Source organism: Mobula hypostoma, chromosome 1, assembly GCF_963921235.1.
Source record: "Mobula hypostoma chromosome 1, sMobHyp1.1, whole genome shotgun sequence".
Taxonomy (NCBI): Eukaryota; Metazoa; Chordata; class Chondrichthyes; order Myliobatiformes; family Myliobatidae; genus Mobula; species Mobula hypostoma.
The window spans coordinates 162,843,695-162,864,085 of NC_086097.1; the positions used below are offsets into that span (position 1 = coordinate 162,843,695).

At 39.9% G+C, this 20,391-nt stretch overlaps 1 protein-coding gene across 1 annotated transcript in view; it reads right to left on the minus strand.

The window, feature by feature from the left end:
* Window positions 1-20,391, minus strand: part of lama1 (laminin, alpha 1) — a 349,617-nt gene that overhangs the window by 51,564 nt on the left and 277,662 nt on the right. The window contains exons 44-50 of the mRNA XM_063058896.1: window positions 20,081-20,235; window positions 16,637-16,780; window positions 10,098-10,231; window positions 8,693-8,849; window positions 8,468-8,592; window positions 5,929-6,079; window positions 169-313 (exon numbers count right to left, since the gene is read on the minus strand). Of these exons, the coding sequence (XP_062914966.1) occupies window positions 169-313; window positions 5,929-6,079; window positions 8,468-8,592; window positions 8,693-8,849; window positions 10,098-10,231; window positions 16,637-16,780; window positions 20,081-20,235 (1,011 nt within the window). The remainder of the gene's footprint in view (window positions 1-168; window positions 314-5,928; window positions 6,080-8,467; window positions 8,593-8,692; window positions 8,850-10,097; window positions 10,232-16,636; window positions 16,781-20,080; window positions 20,236-20,391) is intronic.

A 20,391-nucleotide genomic window follows, 5' to 3' on the forward strand; every position in this document is an offset into this window, starting at 1 on the left:
TAGTGTATTTGAGCAATAAATGTCAGCATGGATCTGAAAGGGCTATACAACTCTGTGACTTAGGTTCATTACAATGCACCTCTGAATATACCGATCTTTCAATTTTTAAAAACAGCAAATAAAAGAAAAAAAAAGTTTGATGATTGGCTCATTGCTTGGTTGTCTTACCTAGTTTGCGATTACGTTGAAATGCAATCTTAAACCAAGTTCCATTGTTGTATCGTTTCTTGGTCACAAGTGTCAGAACTCCAGATCCGAGGTCAAACGTCACCCGAACTTTCCCATCTGCTAATTCAACTGCTAAGAAATCCCTCTGGTAAAAGATAATTTAACAGTAGGGGGATCAGTTGAAAATTTATACCAATTATCGTCAACCACTTCCATTATTATAACTCGTACTTGAATTGCACTGGAATTGGGAAAATGGAAACATACACATTTGCATAGCGCCTTTATCACCTTGGAGAGTCATAAAGGTGCATTACGGCAGATGTAATGTCAGGGACTAAATCACCGTTGTAACGTGGAAAGGCAGCCAATTTGCAGAAACCAACTTCACGCAAATAACAACGTAAAAGAATTAATTTAGGGCTGATGTTTCGGCAGCAAAGGGTTTGAGAGAGGTACGATGTTTGGTTGAAGTATACACCATCATGAGCGGTTTAGATCAAGGCGATAGATGGAAGCTGTTCTGATGGTGCAAAGACTGGGGGCACCGAGTTAAAATATTGCACAAAAGATAGAGGAAATATGTAAGGAAAAACTTATGCAGATGGTGGTTATGATTTTGAATTCATTGCCTGCAAGGCTGGTGGAAATAGCTGGTGGAATCTAGCACTGTCTTCAAAGGGAACTGGATAGACACCCTGAGAGAGAAGGAGTTACACGTCAATGGGGAGAAACATGAGCAGGGGACTGACGGAAAAGATTCAATGCCCTATATAGCCACCTTCTCTGCTATACTAATCTATGATTCTACTTGGTTTGCAATATTGAGATACCCCTGCTGTTCTTTGAAAGTAGTGGATGCTGACTCATAAAATATATTTAAAGCTTTGATGGTTAAATCTTTTGACTATGGAGGTACTGAGCAAGTAAAAGGAAGTGAAGATTGGAGGGGCCATTGTCTTATTGAAAGGTGCTGTAAGCTCGATGGGTCAAATAGCCTTCTACTGTTAGTTATATTTTTGTTATAGGTAGTCACAGCAGTTATAAACTTTGGTCAGGCCATATTTGGAATACTGTATGTACTTCTGATTGCTGCAATACTGAAAGGACTTGGAGGCTCAGAGAAGATGCCGAAGAAGTTCACCAGGATGTGGTCTGGATTAGAGAATAATAACTATAAGGAGGAATTAGTCAAACTTGGATTGCTTTGTTTGGAGGATAAGAAACTGGGGTGGCGGGGGGGGGGGGGGGAACCTGACAGGCCTGTTTCCAGAAGGCATTCAATAAGCTGCTACATAAAAGATCTATCCATAAGATAATGATGCACAGAGTTGGGAATAATGTATTAGCGTAGATAGAGGATTGGTTAACTAATAGAAAGCAGAGAGTTGGAATACATGGGTGTTACTCTGGTTGGCAATTAGGGGTGAACGGTGTGCCACAGAGGTCAGTGCTGGGCCTGCAAATGTTCATGGTATACATTAACAATCTGGAAGAGGGGACCGAGTATCTAAGTTTGCTGATGATACTAAATGGAGTGGAAATGCAAATTGTGCTGAAGATACAGAGTCTACAAACAGATATAGATAGGTTAAGTGAGAGGGCAAGGGTCTGGCAGATGGAGTACAATATTGGTAAATGCGAGGTCATCCACTTTGTAAGGGAAAATATAAGAGCAGATTATTATTTAAATGGTAAAAAATTGCAGCATGCTGCTGTGCAGAGGGACTTGGGAGTGCTTGTGTATGAATCACAAAAGGTTGGTTTGCAGACGCAGCAGGCTAATGAGAAAGCAAATGGAATGTTGGCCTTCATTGCTAGAGGGATTGAATTTAAGAGCAGGGAGGTTATGCTAAAAACTGTACAGGGTATAGGTGAGGCTGCACCCGGAGTACTGCGTGCAGTTCTGGTCTCCTCACTTGAGGAATGACATACTGGCTTTGGAAGTGATGCAGAGGAGGTTCACCAGGTTGATTCCAGAGATGAAGGGGTTAGGATATGAGGAGAAATTGAGTTGCCTGGGATAGTACTCGCCAGAATTCAGAAAAATGAAGAGATCTTATAGAAACATAAAATTATGAAAGGGATAGATAAGATAGAGGTAGGAAGGTTGTTTCCACTGGTAGGTGAGACTAGAACTATGGACATAGCACCAAGATTTGGGGGGAGTATATCTAGGATGGAGATGAGGAGGAACCGCTTTTCCCAGAGAAAGGTGAATCTGTGGAATTCTCTGCCCAATGAAGCCATGGAGGCTACATCAATAAATACAAGTGATGATTGATAAGTTCGTGGCCTAAGGTAGGCGGAGTCAATTTTAGAAAACCTAGCATATTTATTTTTCCTACATTTACACACTTAGTCCAGTGGTCGTGAAGCATACAGATCCCTTCTTTGGTGAAGTCGGCATCTTGGACCTCAGAAGTGGTCCACAGCAGGGGTGATTGATAAGTTTGTGGCCTGAGGTAGAAGGAGATGAGTTATTAACTTCAAACTTTCTGCATTTTCACTCAAAGGGTGAACTGCACGTGCATGTAATGAGAGCTGTATAACTCATCTCCTTCTACCTTAGGCCACGACCCTATGAATCACCCCTGCTGTGGACCACCTGGAGGTCCAAGACGCCCTTGTTACATGCACGTGCAGTTCAACTCTTTGAGTGATAATGCAGTAAGTTTGAAGTTAATAACTCATCTTCTACCTTAGGCCACGAACTTATCAATCACCCCTCGTATATTGAGGCCAAGGTTGGATAGATTTTTGCATAGTAGGAGATTTAAGGGTTATGGGTAAAAGGTAGGTAGGTGGAGATGAGTCCATGGCCAAATCAGACATGATTTTATTAAATGGCAGAGCAGGCTCGACGACCCAGAAGGTCTACTGCTGCTCCTACTTCTTATGTTCTAATAATAATTATTCAGTGACTTTATCAAGATGGCCTGGTTAAAATATCCCAACATGATTGGGAAGTCATCAGGATGTGCTGTTTCATGCCTCCTGAAGGATGCAGCTGGATGTACACTAAGCATTTGTTCATAGTCTTCTGCTGCTGTAACCAATCCACTTCAAGGTTTGATGTGTAGTGATTTCAGAGTTGCCCTTCTGCACACCACTGTTGCAATGCTTGATTGTTTGAATTACTGTCACCTTCCTGTCAGCTTGAACAAGTCTGACTGGTTCACCTGCTGATCGATCTACCTGAAGGTCATCCTCACTGCAATCAATAGATCTTTAGTCTGATATCTTGTAATTGGTTACACTTTGGTAGTTCACTCTGTGACTGCACCCTGTATATTGGTAGGGTTTCCCAAAGTTCAAAGTACATTTATTATCAAAGTACGTGTACTATATATAACCTTGAGATTTGGCCCCTTACAGGCAGCCACAAAATAAGGAACTAGGTGACATAGCCTCACGATTCAGGGGAGGAGATTTAGGATGGAGATGAGGAGGAACTGATTTTCTCAGAGAGTGGTGAAGCTGTGGAATTCTCTGCTCAATGAAGCAGTGAAAGTTACATCGGTAAATATATTTGAGACAAGGTTGGATAGATTTTTGCACAGTAGGGGATTTAAGGGTTATGGGGAAAAGGCAGGTAGGTGGAGATGAGTCCATGGCCAGATCTGCCACGATCTTATTGAATGGCGGAGCAGGCTCAATGGGCCAGATGGCCTACTCTTATTCCTATTTCTTATGTTCTTATGTATATAAAAGTATGAGAGGCCTAGGCATGACAGGTAGTCTTTTTCCTGGGATGTAAATGTCAAAGTCGAGAGGGGATAGCTTTAAGGTGAATTAGAGATATATTAGATTTACATGACAAGTTTAAAAAAAAATACAGAGTGCTAGGTGCCTGGAATGTGCTACCAGGGTAGAGAATGGAAACAGACATGACAGCAATATTTGGGAGGTATACAAACCAGCGGGAGATGGAGGGATTAGTTTAAATTGGCATCGTAGCTGGCAAACTCATCAAGGGCTAAAGTGCCTACTCCTGTCCTGTATGTGTTCTGTGTGCCACATTCTAACCTCTTGGTGTTTCAGCATTTCCACTGTACTGCACTGTTATCTCAGGCTAGACCTCTGTGCTCAACTCAATGGAGTTGAACTTGAACTCTGATGCTCTGTTTCGGCAGGAAGACATCTACTCGCTGGGAAATGTGGTTGTGGCTCACTTTTTCTGCTTGTCTGTAAAACTGTGCTGTTATTTACTTTCTATGGAAGAATCTGGAAAGGAAGCTGATAAACTAGGAAAACAAAATATCTCAAACAAGTCGCAATTCTAATTCTTCACTCTGCAAAGAACAAACCCACATTGCTTCTCAAAGAATTAACTTCCCCATGAGGGAAATGGCCCCAGAGCAGCTGCTCTGTCTGGAAAAAAAATCAATCTGCAAGTTTCACTCTTTTGATGTTTTACAGACAAAAGGGAACAGAAGAGAATTTCACATCCAAAGAAATTTCTAATGAAGGGAAACTGACTCAGATTGGCCTACATTGCTAACACAGGACTTCAAGTACTCATGGTTGAGCCGTCACTGTGTTACTGTGTTCACGATCAAAATATCAGTTCGATATAGCACTTTAGAGTACGATGGCACAGTGCTATAGTATTTATGATTTGCTTCGTTTTAGTCTTTAAGCAAACAGGTGCACACTTTTATCTTCCTTTGAATCTGTCAGGTTTTGGCAGTGTGGCATCAGAGCAGGATAGCCTGCTTGTAGCTGAGGAACTCCCTGTCAGAAATAAGCTATTCTGCTTCATGCTGAGATACCGTCAAAGCACCCTATAAGGTGCCTGAAATCCAGAGACAAACAGTTAATGACTAATCCTTCTGTCATAGCACATTTTCTCAAAGAAATAAAAAGATAGTGAAACAAAGAAGAAATCTGAAGGCAATTGGATTGATATTTGAGGGTTTGTGGGGAATTGGCCATAAAATTCAGTGGATAAGATATCTCACAAGTACGGTATATACAGTATGTTTCTTTCGAGGGTCTCCAATATTAAGAAGAATCTTGTTAGGTTTAAAATACATTTAACCAGTTCTCACAAGTTTTATGCCAATCATGGAAGAAAAATAAAATTTGAAGTCCTATTTAAGTAATAATGTTTTACATTATCATTGCTCCTAAAATAATTAAGTTAAAATACACTTTTAAAATAAATGTTAAATTCTTTCAAGCTTCTACAACTGCCTGGAATGGAATACATTCAACATATTTACTATTAGACAGGAGACTATTCAGCCCATCTGCTCCATTCCAGCTCTATCAGAGCAATACCATTATTTACATCCATTTCCTCCCTTATTTCCTCAGTAATCTTATTCTCTCCCACATGTCCATTAACATTAACACCTCAATGAATATTCTGCTGCTTAGTTAGTCCAAAGTTTATTTCTGTAGCTAATTAACCTATCAGTAAGATTTACGATTGGGGGGGGGGGGAGGAGTGATGGAGAGGAGAAAGCATAGTCACAGGAAGAACGTGCAAACTCATACAGATTGTACCGGAGGTCAAAATTGAAAGCATTTCACTGATACTGAGAGTCAACAGCTTTACCTGTTGCCCCAAGAAATATGTAACAAAAATATAAAGAAAACTGTGTGTGGATATAAAATCAATTGTTTGATATTTTCAAGATTCATAGCCCAGAGGAAATAAATGGAAGTATTTTTCAGAAACGTTTGAACTTTACAAATACACTGTATTAGACAAAGCCGCTGATGAAGTAATCTAAGATGCCTCACACTTACAGTGCCATTTGAAGCCAGGTACAGGAGTAGGCCATTTGGTGAGAATGTGCTGAAGTGCATCACCAGCTGAGTTGACGTAGAGCGCAATATCTTCTCAACAGCTGAGTAGCCGCTACCATCAAAGTGGAAAGCAATGTCTTCATGTTGGGATCTGCAGAAGACACACAATGCTTATCTCCAAATGATCTGCTTCCCTCGCTTTCCACCTAAAATCCACTGTACGTGGATTCATCCACAATTCTAAATTTTAGAATACTACACAAACATGTGACTGTGCTTGAATCAACACCTCTTCCTCAGATTATATCTCTCCAGATCTACTACTGCCACCTCACATCACAATAAAAACAACACTAATTGCAATTCCTTCCCTCCACAAGAAGTCATGTGAAGGCTTTGATAGAATTGGGGTCAGGGTGATGGCAGGAGATACGCCAGCTTTAAACATCAAGCAGAATATGAGAGCCACAGCATGTGGTTAAAAACATACCTGGGCACCAGATCCTTGTGACCTAATGTTTAATTTCATTTGCAGCTGTCTGCACTTTGCAATTATTAGCAAGTAGCAAAGCATCTAAACATCTAATAAATGAGGTTATATCCAATAAATGTTGCAACCCACAGCTCCAATCTGCTAATTAAATATGCTGACAATACTACACTGATTGGCCTAATCTCAAACAATAATGAGGCAGCCTGCAGAGAAGAAGTCATCACTCTGACACAGTGGTGTCAAGAAAACAACCTCTCCCTCAATGTCGCAAAAACAAAGGAGCTGGTTGGGGACTACAGGAGGAATGGAGACAGGCTAACCCCTATTGACATCAATGGAACTGGGGTTGAGAGAATGAACAACTTTAAGTTCCTTGGCATAAACATCACCGAGGACCTCATATGGTCTATAGATACCAGCTGTGTGGTGAAAGAGGCACTGTTGTGCCTTTTTCACCTCAGACAGTTGAAGAAGTTTGGTATGGGCCCCAAATCCTAAGAACTTTCTACAGGGGCACCACAGAGAGCATCCTGACTGGCTGCATCGCTGCCTGTTATGGGAACTGTACCATCAATCACAGGACTCTGCAGGGAGTGGTGCGGACAGCTCAGCACATCTGTAGATTTGAACTTCCCATGATTCAGGACACTTACAGAGACAGGTGCGTAAAAAGGGCCCGAAGTATTATCGGGGACCCAAGTCACCCCAACCACAAACTGTTCCAGCTGCTACCGTCTGGGAAATGGTACCACAGCATAAAAGCCAGGACCAACAGGCTCTGGGACAGCTTCTTCCACCAGGCCATCAGATTGATTAAATCATGCTGACACAACTGTATTTCTATGTTATATTGTCCTGTTGTACATACTATTTATTATAAATTAATATAATTTGCACATTGCACATTTAGACAGAGATGTAACGTAAAGATTTTTACTCCTCATGTATATGAAGGATGTAAGAAATAAGTCAATTCTATTCAATTCAAGATGGAAAAATATCAAAAGAATCATTAATGGGAAATATACTATTGATGTAAAACCATGAAAGCCAAAACTTTGCCCAGGGGCTCCTTCTGCTCTGCCTCTTACATGTGGCCACTACAAACACAGTGCAGCATTCAGTTTTATTATACATTGAACCCCTAATGAAATCCAGCACAACCATGATCCTATTGCATCATGGGCATGTGGTTATCTTAAAGTCAGGAGAAAATATAATAATACGAAAGGAAATTCAAAAAAATTAAATCCAGAAATCCAAAATTTCTGAACTTGGAATCTGGAAAGATGAGAACTCAAATGTTAATAAAACTTCCCTAAGTCAAATTTTGAGTGATTTGCTCTGCATTTTCTCTTCTAGTCAAAAACAATGAGCCTGAAATTTATCACACAATAGTCAATGACACGAAATTTTAGAAGTGGCATTCAAACACATACATTAATTGACCACTATGCATTTGAAAGAGGACAAATTTCTTTGTCATAATGTAGGTGAATTATGAAACCCATATTTACAGCTACAATCACTTTCATAACAATGGTTAAAACTGAACTTTTTACAGCTGTGCAATTCATAATGAACATAGCCAAAGCTAATGGATCTTAATAAACCGAAGCCTGTTTTAAGAAGCAGCAACACCCTGTAAATTTGCAATTTCTTTATTGTAAAAGCCATGAAGAGGTTTTTTGAGCATAATTGTTTGAAACATAGATTAGGAAGTTGGCACATGAGTTAAAGTGTTTTAAGAGTGGGGGAGACTGATTTCTCAACAAGCAATATTGTGCTGTAAAATCAGTAAATACACCAATTCTCATGCAAAAAGTACACTGAATGGCCAACGTGAGACGTGGTGACTTCTACAATGATACTGGAGTTGGTATTAAGTGAGGCGTTACACAGCACCATTAGGTGCACTTCTCTGGCCTTTGACTTTGCTGCAATTTTTCTCTTTGTGCTTGATGCCTTAAGTTTTGAGGGGCACAATGTTTATTAAAGTGAAAATTAAGAAAATGCCATCAAAGCCGGGAGAATGAAAAACTTTACCTTGCAAAACACCCACTGCATTTCCCTTCTCTCTCTCGATAGTTCCACAAACCAATAGACCTTCCATCAAGAAATGCCTCGCCCATGCAGCCCTTGAAGTGCGTTACCTTCACCGCTGGTGCTTTCTGCACACAAGTGGAACAAAGTCATTGCAAAGCATTGATGCAGAACGCAAGAGAAGGTTGACACCAACAGTGATTGAAATGACCCAATATTGCAACTGACCTTCACTCGCTTCGACAGGCCTCCAACGAAAACCAGGGTGGAATTATTCACATCAAGCACTGTCGAAATTCCAGGGGACGTAGCTTTCTTTATGACTGGTTTGTCTGAAGCAGAAGATCCAACTTCTTGAATGGATAGGGTACCCATACGTCCAAATCTATCACCCAAATTACAATATGCAAATTGTTGAATTAAAGTGACTCATGGCAACCAGAAGCAAAAATATGCTTTTTTAAGGCAGGCAAATGGATTTATTTTCTCTTGTTCTCACTACGTGTAAAGCAGAGCACACCATACACTGAAAATCATTAAAGGTGTTTTCAAGGTGGAAATTGATCCAGGATAGAATATTCACCTACAACATTGATACGGTCATAAACATGGATCATTTTGCTTGTGCTATAGCATGACACTTTGAATTGCAATGGAAACTGTGGGCGGGCTTTTTTATGGATTCCACTGACTCAGGGCATGAAGACTTAACGAAGCAAAAGGCAAATAGCATTGGGATGCAGAACATCTATGGGCCAACTGAATGGCAGGGCAGACATTCCAGTCATTCTCTAATAGTTATAAGTAGTTGACCCACACTTCTGGATATGTCAGGACTGGAAGCAAGTTCCTTTTCCTCTGAAAGGTACAGCTCCTACTGTTTTCCAGTGATCCTGGAGGTTACCCTTCCATGCCAGCATGCAAGTCCTGTGGGAGGATCAGCCTAAGTTCTTGCTAGAAGAAGGGATAGAGAAAGATAAAAGTAAAAAAAAAATTGATGATGATGAAAATAGAGCAGGATGGAAATGCATGTGTGTAGTCCCAGCAATATTGTAGCCTGCCTCTGGGATCCATGAGGACTGCAGAGGTACAGAAAACTGCTGAGCTAGCCTTCTTAGCGGAGGCAAGAATTCCACATTTCACAGGGTTTGTACCCAGCTTTCACAGGATACGTGGGGAAATCTGGGACTTTCAATGGCTGAATGTTAGCAGCTCTGACTGTCGCTTTCAGCAGTTGCCAGCAACATCCAACTCAAGATTTGTTGAAGTAAGATCACTAAAGGATGACCATATGAACCCATCTCAAGAACTGCCACAATACCTATTTTCCCAAATCATAGTAACTAGAGAAAATTAAAATAAAAGAAGTTTTTTTCTCCCCTGGGAAGTAATATAGACTGACGCCACATTATATCATTACTGAACACACCATGGTCTCGGCCTGAAACATCGACTGTACCTCTTCCTAGAGATGCTGCCTGGCCTGCTGCGTTCACCAGCAACTTTGATGTGTGTTGCTTGAATTTCCAGCATCTGCAGAATTCCTGTTGTTTGCATCTTCAAAGACTTTTTGGTACTTAAGCAATTAATAATTAGTATCATGACTATGTGGCACGAAGGAACATCAACTTGCCTGGCAGCATGAATTCTGTACCACTTGTTGGTGTTAATCTGAAGATCAGGATATTCTAATCTTGCTGTTCCTGAACCCACGTCCCACAAGAAGGCGACTCTGCCCCGACGCATTTCCAGAGCCAAGAATTCAGACTGTGAAATGGTGCAGAGGGCAATTGATTAACATATTTTTGGTCTTAGTTAGCAAAAGAAATGCTCAAGAGTAATGAATAAACAATCAGGTATCTTCATGTTGTACCGAAAACCTTTAAGAGTCTGCATAAAAAAACATGCTGCCTGACGTTGAAAATGGCTAGGACTTCCTTCGAAACTAAAGTAGATGACTAAAAAAATGAACAAATACATATTTCAAGCTGATAAAAAACTTAAGCTGTTGCAATTGAAATACAAGTCCTGTTTCAGGCATACACAATGACAACATTAAACATAATCATATTTAGAAAGGCTTCATTCTACCCTGGAGGTGTTCCTATTACAAAACTGTATTTCAATTTCCACAACAAACAATCATCCTCACCATAGATTTTGAGATTGCTCAAAATATCACAGCAGGGGGCTGGATAGAATATCTGTGACATATAGTGCCTTGCTGGTTATTTTTGAATGCTTGAGAATTAATCTGTGATTACAATCTGGCCAATTTCTGCATCATTTCCATTAATGGACTAATAGTTCCTTTAAAAGCAATTTTTTAATACACTGTATGTAAGTAGATTCTCTTTGAGAATTTCTACTGCTTTTCACCAAGTTATTTTGAACTAATTAAATTAGTAATCAAATTTCCACTGAACTTATCCCTTCTGCCATATCCTTCTATTTCCTCCACATTCATGTGTCTAGCTAAGAGCCCTCTGAATGAATGCCTTTTTCCCTTCTCTGCCACCCCAAGCAGCAAATTCCACGCACCCAGTTCTCATGTGTAAAAACTTGTCCCACGTATCTTTGAATTTACCCCCTCACCTTAAATGCATGCCCACTGATAATAAACACTTCAACTCTGGGGACAAGGAACAGGTCATCTACTCCGTCTATGGCTTTCATAATTTTATAAATCAGTAATAGTTTTCCCCTCGCTCTCTGTTGTTCCAGAGAAAAACTTCTTTCACTCCAACCAATTGTGCCCACAATCCATGGCTATATTCTAATGTAAGAAATGAAAGCAGAAGAAAGACTTCTCTCCTGCCCTTTGTGCCTGCCCTGCCATTTATCAAGATTGTGACTGATCTTCCTCAATTCAATCTTCTTCAACCACCCCCATATTCAAGGTTCATTCAACATACACAGATCTTTTTACTTCTGTTTGGAATGGATTCTACCACTGAGGCCCTGGAGCTTCCCAGGTAGAGAATTACAAAGATTCACCACCTTCTGAGTGAAGAGACCTATCTGCATCTCAGTCCTAAATTGTCTACCCCTTACTCTTGGGCTGTGAGCCCCAGGTGACTCCCTATCCAGTGCAAATATATCCTCCATGTTGCCACCTTGTTAAGCTCTAAAAGAATTTTGTTTCTATGAACTTTCATCCCATTCTTCCAAACTCTGTGGAGAATGAAGCAACCTCCCCTCAGACAGCAAGCTCAGCAGCATTTGAAATCTAAGGGCCCTTTTCATGACTGGCACATCTTTATCTATGTAATAGACCAGAATTGTGCACAGTGCTCCAGGTGCAGCCTTGGCAAGACCCTGAAGAACTAGAGCAATACTTCTTTACTCTGCATTACCATTATAAAGTCTAGCATACTATTTGCCCTTCTGATCACCTGCTGTATCTGCTTGGCCTTCAGCAACTTACAAGTATCAATCATTCAACATTTAAAGCAAAAGCTGCTTTTCTATTTTGTGCAGCAAAGTGGGTGGCTTCAAATTATGACACATTATATTCCATCATCTCATCTTCATCCATTCTTTCACCTTGTCTACATCCTTTTGAACTGTCTTTACTCAGAATCTCACCTGCTTTAGAACCATCAGCGTTCTGGGAAATACAACATCTGAACCTCTGGGATCAAGTCCAAGCAAAGACCATTCAGTAATCCAATAGTCACAGCCTGCTACCCTGAGAAAGACCTGTTATTCCCACTTTTTACTTTCTGCCCATAACCAGTTCAATTCATATCAGTACATTACCTACAATTCTACATTTTCAAAAGATTTCTGAAAATCTAAACACATCACATCTACTGATTCCTCTTAGTCCAATTTGTCCACCGACACAACGGGTCAACAGCTGATCCCATCTCATTGGCTCTTCACTCAACTCTAGAATATCTGGACAGCAAAGGTGCATACATCAGGATGCTCTTTATCAACTAAGCTCAGCATTCAATACTATCATTCTTCAATTCTAATCAATAAGCTTCAAAACCTCCTTGGGCAATTGGATCATTGATTTCTCACTTGGAGACCCCAGTTAGTTTGGATTGGCAACAACATCTCCTTCACAATCTTCATCAGCACAGGTGCACCACAAGGCTGTGTTTAGCTCCCATTCCTTCTTTAGGTTTGCTGACGACACCACTGTTGTAGGCCGAATCAAAGGTGGTGACAAATCAGCATTGAAAATCTGGCTGATTAATTTTGGCTGATAACAACCTACAAAGTTACATAAATAATATTGACAACCCATGGGTGAAATGGACTCTTAAAATATGGAAAACTATATAAAAGAATATAAACTGGAGAAAGACATTGCAATTCTTAATTGGTGTGCATATAACTCGGATTTTACGCCGAATAAATTGGATGCTAGATTTAAGGACTGGACAGCTAAAGGAAAAAGTTATTTGCAATATAATGAAAGAAGGAACACTGTTCAGTTTTGAAGTGCTCAAAGAGAAACACTTATTAGAAAAACAAGACTTTTACCGGTATTTACAGATGCAACAGTATGTTAATAGGACCGTTAAAAATGTAACCAAGGCAAGTACATGTCTGATAGAGCTATTTAGAAAAGCATATAATTCAGATAACGGTAGTAGAATAATTTCAAGTGTGTATAAGGGTTTGTCAAATCTTAAAATACATTCGACTTCATACATTAAAACAAAATGGGAGAAGGAAGGAGGGATAATAACATCTGAGGAAGACTGGACAATAATATGGAGGTATCAATGGAAGTGTACCAGGTCACCGAAATGGAGGGAGTTCGGGTGGAAAAACTTGATAAGATATTTTATTAAACCCTCTCAGAAATCCCATTATGATAGTAACCCCCCTGTTTGCTGGAGAAATTGTGGAAATCAAAATGCAAACCATTATCATATTTTCTGAGAATGCCCCGTTATCAAAGACTATTGGAGTGGGAAACATAATGCCCTACAAGACATCTTTAAATGTGAAATACTCTTAGAGAGTAAGACCATATACTTTGGGTATATACCTCAAGAATGGTTGAAAAGAGATAAATATTTACTGTATGTACTGCTGGTGGTTGGTAAAAAGACCCTTACCAGGAAATGGTTATCACAGAAGAGCCCAACTTTAAATGTATGAATGGAAATTACAATGGACATTTATAAAATGGAGAAGATAACAGCATCTGTTAATCATAAGTTGGAACAATTTTATTCATACTGGAAAAAAAGGTTTAACTACATAACACATCATAGTCCTGACGAAGGGTCTCGGCCTGAAACGTCGACTGTACCTCTTCCTAGAGATGCTGCCTGGCCTGCTGCGTTCACCAGCAACTTTGATGTGTGTTGCTTGAATTTCCAGCATCTGCAGAATTCCTGTTGTTAACACCTCATAGGCCTGATTTTATTCTCACAAGTCAATGAATATGTTGTAAAAAAAAGAATCACTCCCTACTCTGTACATAGTTTTCTTCTTTCGATTGTTCTTTCTTTCCTCTCTTTTCTATAAGTGTATACCTCAGATAATTACGTGGAGATTTGTGACAAATATGTTTATATGATAGATATGTACAATGATGAAATTCAATAAAAATAAATTACAAAACAGAAAATCTGGCTGATTAGTGCCACAAATACAGCCTCTTACTCAATGTCAGGACCAAGGAGAGGACTACTGACCTCAGAAAGTCCATAAATCAGTCCTCAGAGGATCAGAGGTAGAGGGAGTCAGTAACTTTAAAATCCTTGGTGTTATTATTTCAGAGAACATGGCCTGGGCCCAGCACACAAGTACAATTACGAAGAAAGCATGGTGGTGCCTCTACTTCCTTAGGAGTTTGTGAAGGTTCGACATGACATTTAAAACTTTAACTCCTATAGATGTGCGGTGGAAAGTATATTGACTGGCTGCTTCACAGCCTGATATAGAAAGGCTAATGTTTTTGAAGAGAAAATCCTACAAAAAGTAGTGGATATGGCCCAGTCCATCATGGGTAAAGCCTTCCCCACCATTGAGTACATCTACATGGAGTGCTGTTGCAGGAAAGCAGCATATATGATCAGGGACCCCCGCCACCCAGGTTATACTCTCTTTTCACTGCTGCCATCAGGAAGGTGGTACAGGAGCTTCAGGAGTACATCAATGTTTAAAGATCGTTATCATCCCTCAACCATCAGGCTCTTAAACCAGAGAGGATAACTTCACTCAACTTTAATTGTTCCCACAACCTACGGTCTCACTTCCAAGTACTCTTTATCTCATGTTCTCAATATTCATTGCTTATTTATTATTGTTACTATTCCTTTTCTTTCTTTTTGTATTTGCAGTTCCTTGTCTTTTGCACACTTGTTTGTCAGCCCTGTTGGTCTGGTCTTTCACTGATTCTATTATACTATTGGACATATTGAGTATGCCTGCAAGAAAATGGATCTTAGGGCTTTATATGGTGACATAATGGACTTTGATAATAAATTGACTTTGAACTTAAGTCTATTCTAAGAACTCAAAGAACTCTAGAAGTCCAATTAAACATTACCTTTTCTTAATTCCGTGTTGGCTTTTCTTAATCATGGTATTCTTTTAAAAATGTTCTGTTATTACACCTTTGTTATGGATCACAGTGATATCCCTACTACTGATGTTATACTAATGGATCTGTAGGTTTTTCTCTCATTCTCCTTTCTTAAATAATAGTCATATTTGCTGCCCTCCAATCCCCAAACGTTCTAGTATCTACAGAATTTTGGAAGATGATATCCATGAGTGCTACTGATGTGCAAGCAAATTAATATAAAAATGATTTAAAATAAATGTAGATTATTAACATTCTCCATAAAAATGATTATTAATTAACTGCACACTTCATTAAGGATATCTTATTAATTATTATGAATGGTCTCACACCTGGTCTTCAGTCCATCCCAAATGACCCATGAACACTACATCACTATTCTGCTCTCTTTTTGCACTATTCATTTATTTTTAATATATTTCTTATTGAAACTTACAGCAATATTTTATGTATTTCACTGCACTACTGCCGCAAAACGTATTTCACAACATACATCAGTGATATTAAACCTGATTTTGATTCCAGTTCTGATTTTACCGCCAGTCGGTTAATCAGCGTTCTAACAAAGGAAATGCAGCAGCTAATTTACACACAATGAGCTCCCACAAAAGAAAGGAGCAACTAATCTGTTCTGGAAAAGACTGAGGGATAAATATTGGTCAAATTGGCTCACCCTGGTTATTCTCACCCATCTGAGAGGATAGACCCCGCCTCAGTTTAACCTCTTCCAGAGGATAGTACCTTCGACACTAAAGTGTAAGCTGAAATTTTTGTGCAGAAGACACTATAATGGTATCTTCTGACTTACAAACTATTGACCCACCCTGGGCCTCAACAATTACAAAGAAGTCACACTAGCAGCTCTACTTCATTAGAAGTTTGAGGAGATTTGGTATGTCACCAAAGCCTTTAGCCAATTTCTACAAATGCATGGTGGAGAGCATTCTGACTGGTCGCATCACCGCCTGGTATACAGGCTTCACGCAAAGGGGATCGAAAGAGGCTGAAGAGGGTTGTAGCCTCAGCCAGCTCCATCATGAGTACAAGCCATCAAGGATATCTTCCAAGAGTGGTGTCTTAAGAAAGGAGCATCCAGTATTAAGGACCCTCACAATCCAAGACATGCTCTCTTTTCATTACTACCATCAAGGGCGAAGTACATGACTCTGAAGTCCTACACTCAGTTTTAGGAACAGCTTCTTCCCTTCTGCCACCTGATTTGTGAATGGGCCATGAACCCATGAACCTCAATATTCCTCTTTTGAACTATTCCTTTTATTTCTTACTGTAACTTGTAATTGTAACTGTCTTACACGGTACTGCTGGCACAAAACAACAAATTTTATGACATTTCAGTGACGATAAACTTGACTCTGATTGTGCTTTAAGTATTTACCTTCCCATTCACATGGAAGTTGGAAATTTGGTTGGTAAACAATGATCTTTCATTTATTTGATTATTCAGTACATTAATTAAGTGCAGTTGATCAGTGATTGTAAAAAGGTAGTACATGAACCTTGGCTTCACTATATTAGCAACTTTTAGCCTCAGGACTTTAACCTCTGGATATCTCAGCAAGGTGCATCAGCGGCCCTAATGGGTTACTTACATTGCTACTGCTGCCTAGGTAGAACAGTAGGTTTTCTGTCTCAGAGGTTTTCACATTCAGGGTCAGAGTATTGTAGTTGCTGCTCATGAGTGCAGGCTGGTAGGCACGGATACAATCTCGGTCAGCTGATACAGCCACTTTAATCTGGAGAAAGATTAAATTCAGGGTTAGAAGAAAACACTTTCTTATATTTGCAAAGTGGAATTGATAAACTGCTGTCCCTTTTAAGATTCTTCAATTTGAAACATTAACGTTTTCCCTTCCCACAGATATACATTTCCAATATTTTCTGTTTTTATTTATGCTAAGCAGCTGACACTGGAAATGTGCAATATATTGCTGGTGCTCTACAGCATCAGTGAACCAGCAATCCAACCATTAGAAGTTCCTTATATCTGGCTTCACTCCATAGCTGTGGACCTCTCATGTCCATTCTCCATAGCCACCTGTCAGCAGGCTTGGTGCACACCAAACTGGGGTTGTGTGCCAATTGACTACAGAGTGCTCACTTCCAGCAACAACTCATCAGCTAATGCAACAAACCAGGACTATAGTTCTGTATCTGAACTACATTCAGGAATGGACAGGTAAGTTGCAAATGCAAGTACATCACATGTACTAAATGATGACCAACTGACCAACACTCCTTTTATTACTGTTGCCCAACATAGATATCCTTGGACTTATCATTCACTAGAAATACGGCTGGACCAGCCACATAATAATTGCAGTTATAGGGGCCAGTCAGTCAATTTACCTCATGATTTTCCAAAGTCCTCTATAAGGTGCAGGTCAGGAAATATGTTCCATTTGACTGGATGAGCACAGCTTCATCAGCACTCAATGCCAACCAGGTCAATATAGTCCAACTGAGTGGTACCCAATTTCCACTACTTCAACGTCGCACTGCAGTCTAACTTAAATTTTTCTTATGAATGTTGTGCCTGTGGTGCTGCTGGTAAATCAGTTTTTCATTGCACTATGCATGCATGCTCTTGTCCTTATGACAATAAACTTGACTTTGACAGTCATTTCATCAAGACATCTTCAATGGAACGTCCCATAACCCTGAGATCTATCATCAAAAATGTCAAGGACAAAATGAACATCCTTCCTAAATTCTTACACCTTTTTCAAACCATACCAACTTTCATTCCTAAAGCCTTCTTTGACTCGCTAGACTCAGTCATATCGTCCTACTTATGGAAGGGCAAGCGTCCCCAAGTGAATAAAGTCCATTTTCAAAAATTTAAGCACTGGGGGCATGGCTTTGCCCAATTTCCACTTACATTACTGGGCAGTTAATATACACTGCCTCATCTTTTGGTCTCATTTTTACAACCAATCTGACTGCCCAAAATGGGTAGCAATGGAGCTGAACTCTATTGAGAATTTCTCCATCTCCGCATTTCTTGGATCCGCACTCCCTTTTCTTACGTCTAAACCAATTGTTAATCCTGATATCAGGCACACCCTGAGAGTATGGGCTCAGTTCGGAAAGCAGAGTGGACTCCATGGCTTCTCTCTTTCAAGTCCTATTCTATATAACCAACTCTTCCAGCCATCTATACATGATCCAACATTTCAAGACTGGTATAGAAAGGGTATCAGGTGCTTTAAAGATCTGTTTATAGACAACTGCTTTGCATCATTTGAACAACCGTCTGCAAAGTTTAACCTACCCAGCACTCATTTCTTCAGATATTTGCAAATTAGACATTTTATCAGCCCTTTGATATCAAATTTCCCTGAGGCACCCGATACAAACGTCGTTGATATGTTTCTCTACATGAATCCATTGCGCAAAGGTCTAATATCTACTATTTGCAACGAGCTAGAGGTCCTGAGGTGAGCCCCCCCTTGACAAAATTAAAACTGCCTGGGAGCAAGATTTAAATATCTCACTGTCAAACGATGTATGGGATTCAGTTCTTAAGTTAGTTAACTCAACCTCTTTATGTGCCCGCCACTGCTTGTTACAGATCAAGGTCGTACACAGGGGCCATATGCCTAAAACTAAATTATCTCACATTTACCCAGATGTTAATCCCTGTTGCGACAAAAGCAAAAGGGGCAAGGCTTCCCTTATTCACATGTACTGGACATGCCCTAGCTTGGAAAAATACTGGAAAGGTGTTTTCCAAATTCTATCGCAAATACTTAATTATAATTTGGAACCTAACCATTTGAGTGCTCTTTTCGGCATCTCAGGAGAGGGGGACACGCACCTAAGTCCAACCAAATATCGCACACTGTCTTTTGCCTCTCTGTTGGCCAGGCGTGCAGTCTTGCTCAGGTGGAGGGATGCTGCCCCGCCCACCCACACTCAGTGGCTCAGGGACATCATGTCCAGTCTACATTGAGAACATCCATTATTCAATTCTCAACCCGGACATAAAATTCCAAAAGTGTGGGGACCCTTTCTTGAATATTTTCAGATTTCCCAGCCAAACTAAAGGTCCATCCTTTCTTCCTTTCCTCTGCACATAAATCCCTGACCTCCAGCATTTCCCAGTAAAATTCTAAGGACCCAAACTTGTAAACATACAACAGTTCATGTATTAGGAAAATACACCCTCTCTATACCAATGCAGCTCTGTGGGGACAAAGGTTCTGTTTAACCCTTTTTGCTAATGTAATGATAGCTTGAAGATGGGGATTGGGAGGAGTGGGTCGGGGCAGGGAGGCAACCAAAGCATGATTGTACTATGGGTGCATCTCTTTCATAGATGTGAATTGTACATTTGATACATTTGTTATGAACTGCACAAACCTTCTTTACACTATCCTCTCTTTATTTAAAAAACCAATAAAAATATTTTTTAAAAATGTCAAAGGCAATGGAATCATGAAAGCAACAGTGCCCACAGGTTCCATTCCAAATCACACGTTAACTAATAGAAAATGCTGTCTACCTCCAGTTAATGCATCTACATCTGAAAGCCCCAATCTAACAACTGTGGGGGTACCTTTATCAGAGGATTGCAGCAGTTCAGGAAGGCCAGCCACTGCAGGCTATTGATAGTCGGGCAACCAATGCTGGCCTTGCCAGTGATGCCCACGTGTTGTAAATCAATGAAACATGAGCAATGGTCAATCAGCCCAGCAAGTAAAATTTGGCCAGGGAATCTGTAATTGGAATCTTAACTCTTTTGTTATCCCCTTCAGATACTGAAACATCAAAGTTACGGTTATTTGATATTAAGCCTCATTCATAGAACATTTAAGATCCAAAGAGACTTTTAATGTTATAGATAGAGGGAGAGAGAGAGAAGGTTATAGGTGTTGGTAGTTTTGGATTTTAAAAGCCAATAAACATAGACGGAGGATTGACTCAGCTAAGATATTCTGCTGCACTGAATGCCTTTAGCCTGGAAACTGTGCTACCATTTAAAAATGTTTGAGGTAGAGTTCATTCACAGATCCTATCAATTCCATGCTTACTGAGGCAGCTTGCTTCCGGGCCTGATTAATCAACTCCTTTATCTCTGATAAGTTTCTGCTCAGATTGTCCTCAAGCATTTTCAATGGCTTCAATCTGTCCAACAAGTAATTGGCTTGAATTTCGATTTCTTGCACCTTTGCTCCAGCAGCCACAGCTGTAAGGAGGAAAAATCAGAAATTAAAACAACAGTTAAAAAAGAGAAAGTCCGCAGATGCAGGAAACCAAAGCAATATACACAGCAAGAAACAACACTATGCTTACTTTCCACAAGTTATCATGGACTTTGTACTGTAGGTATCATATACAAGAA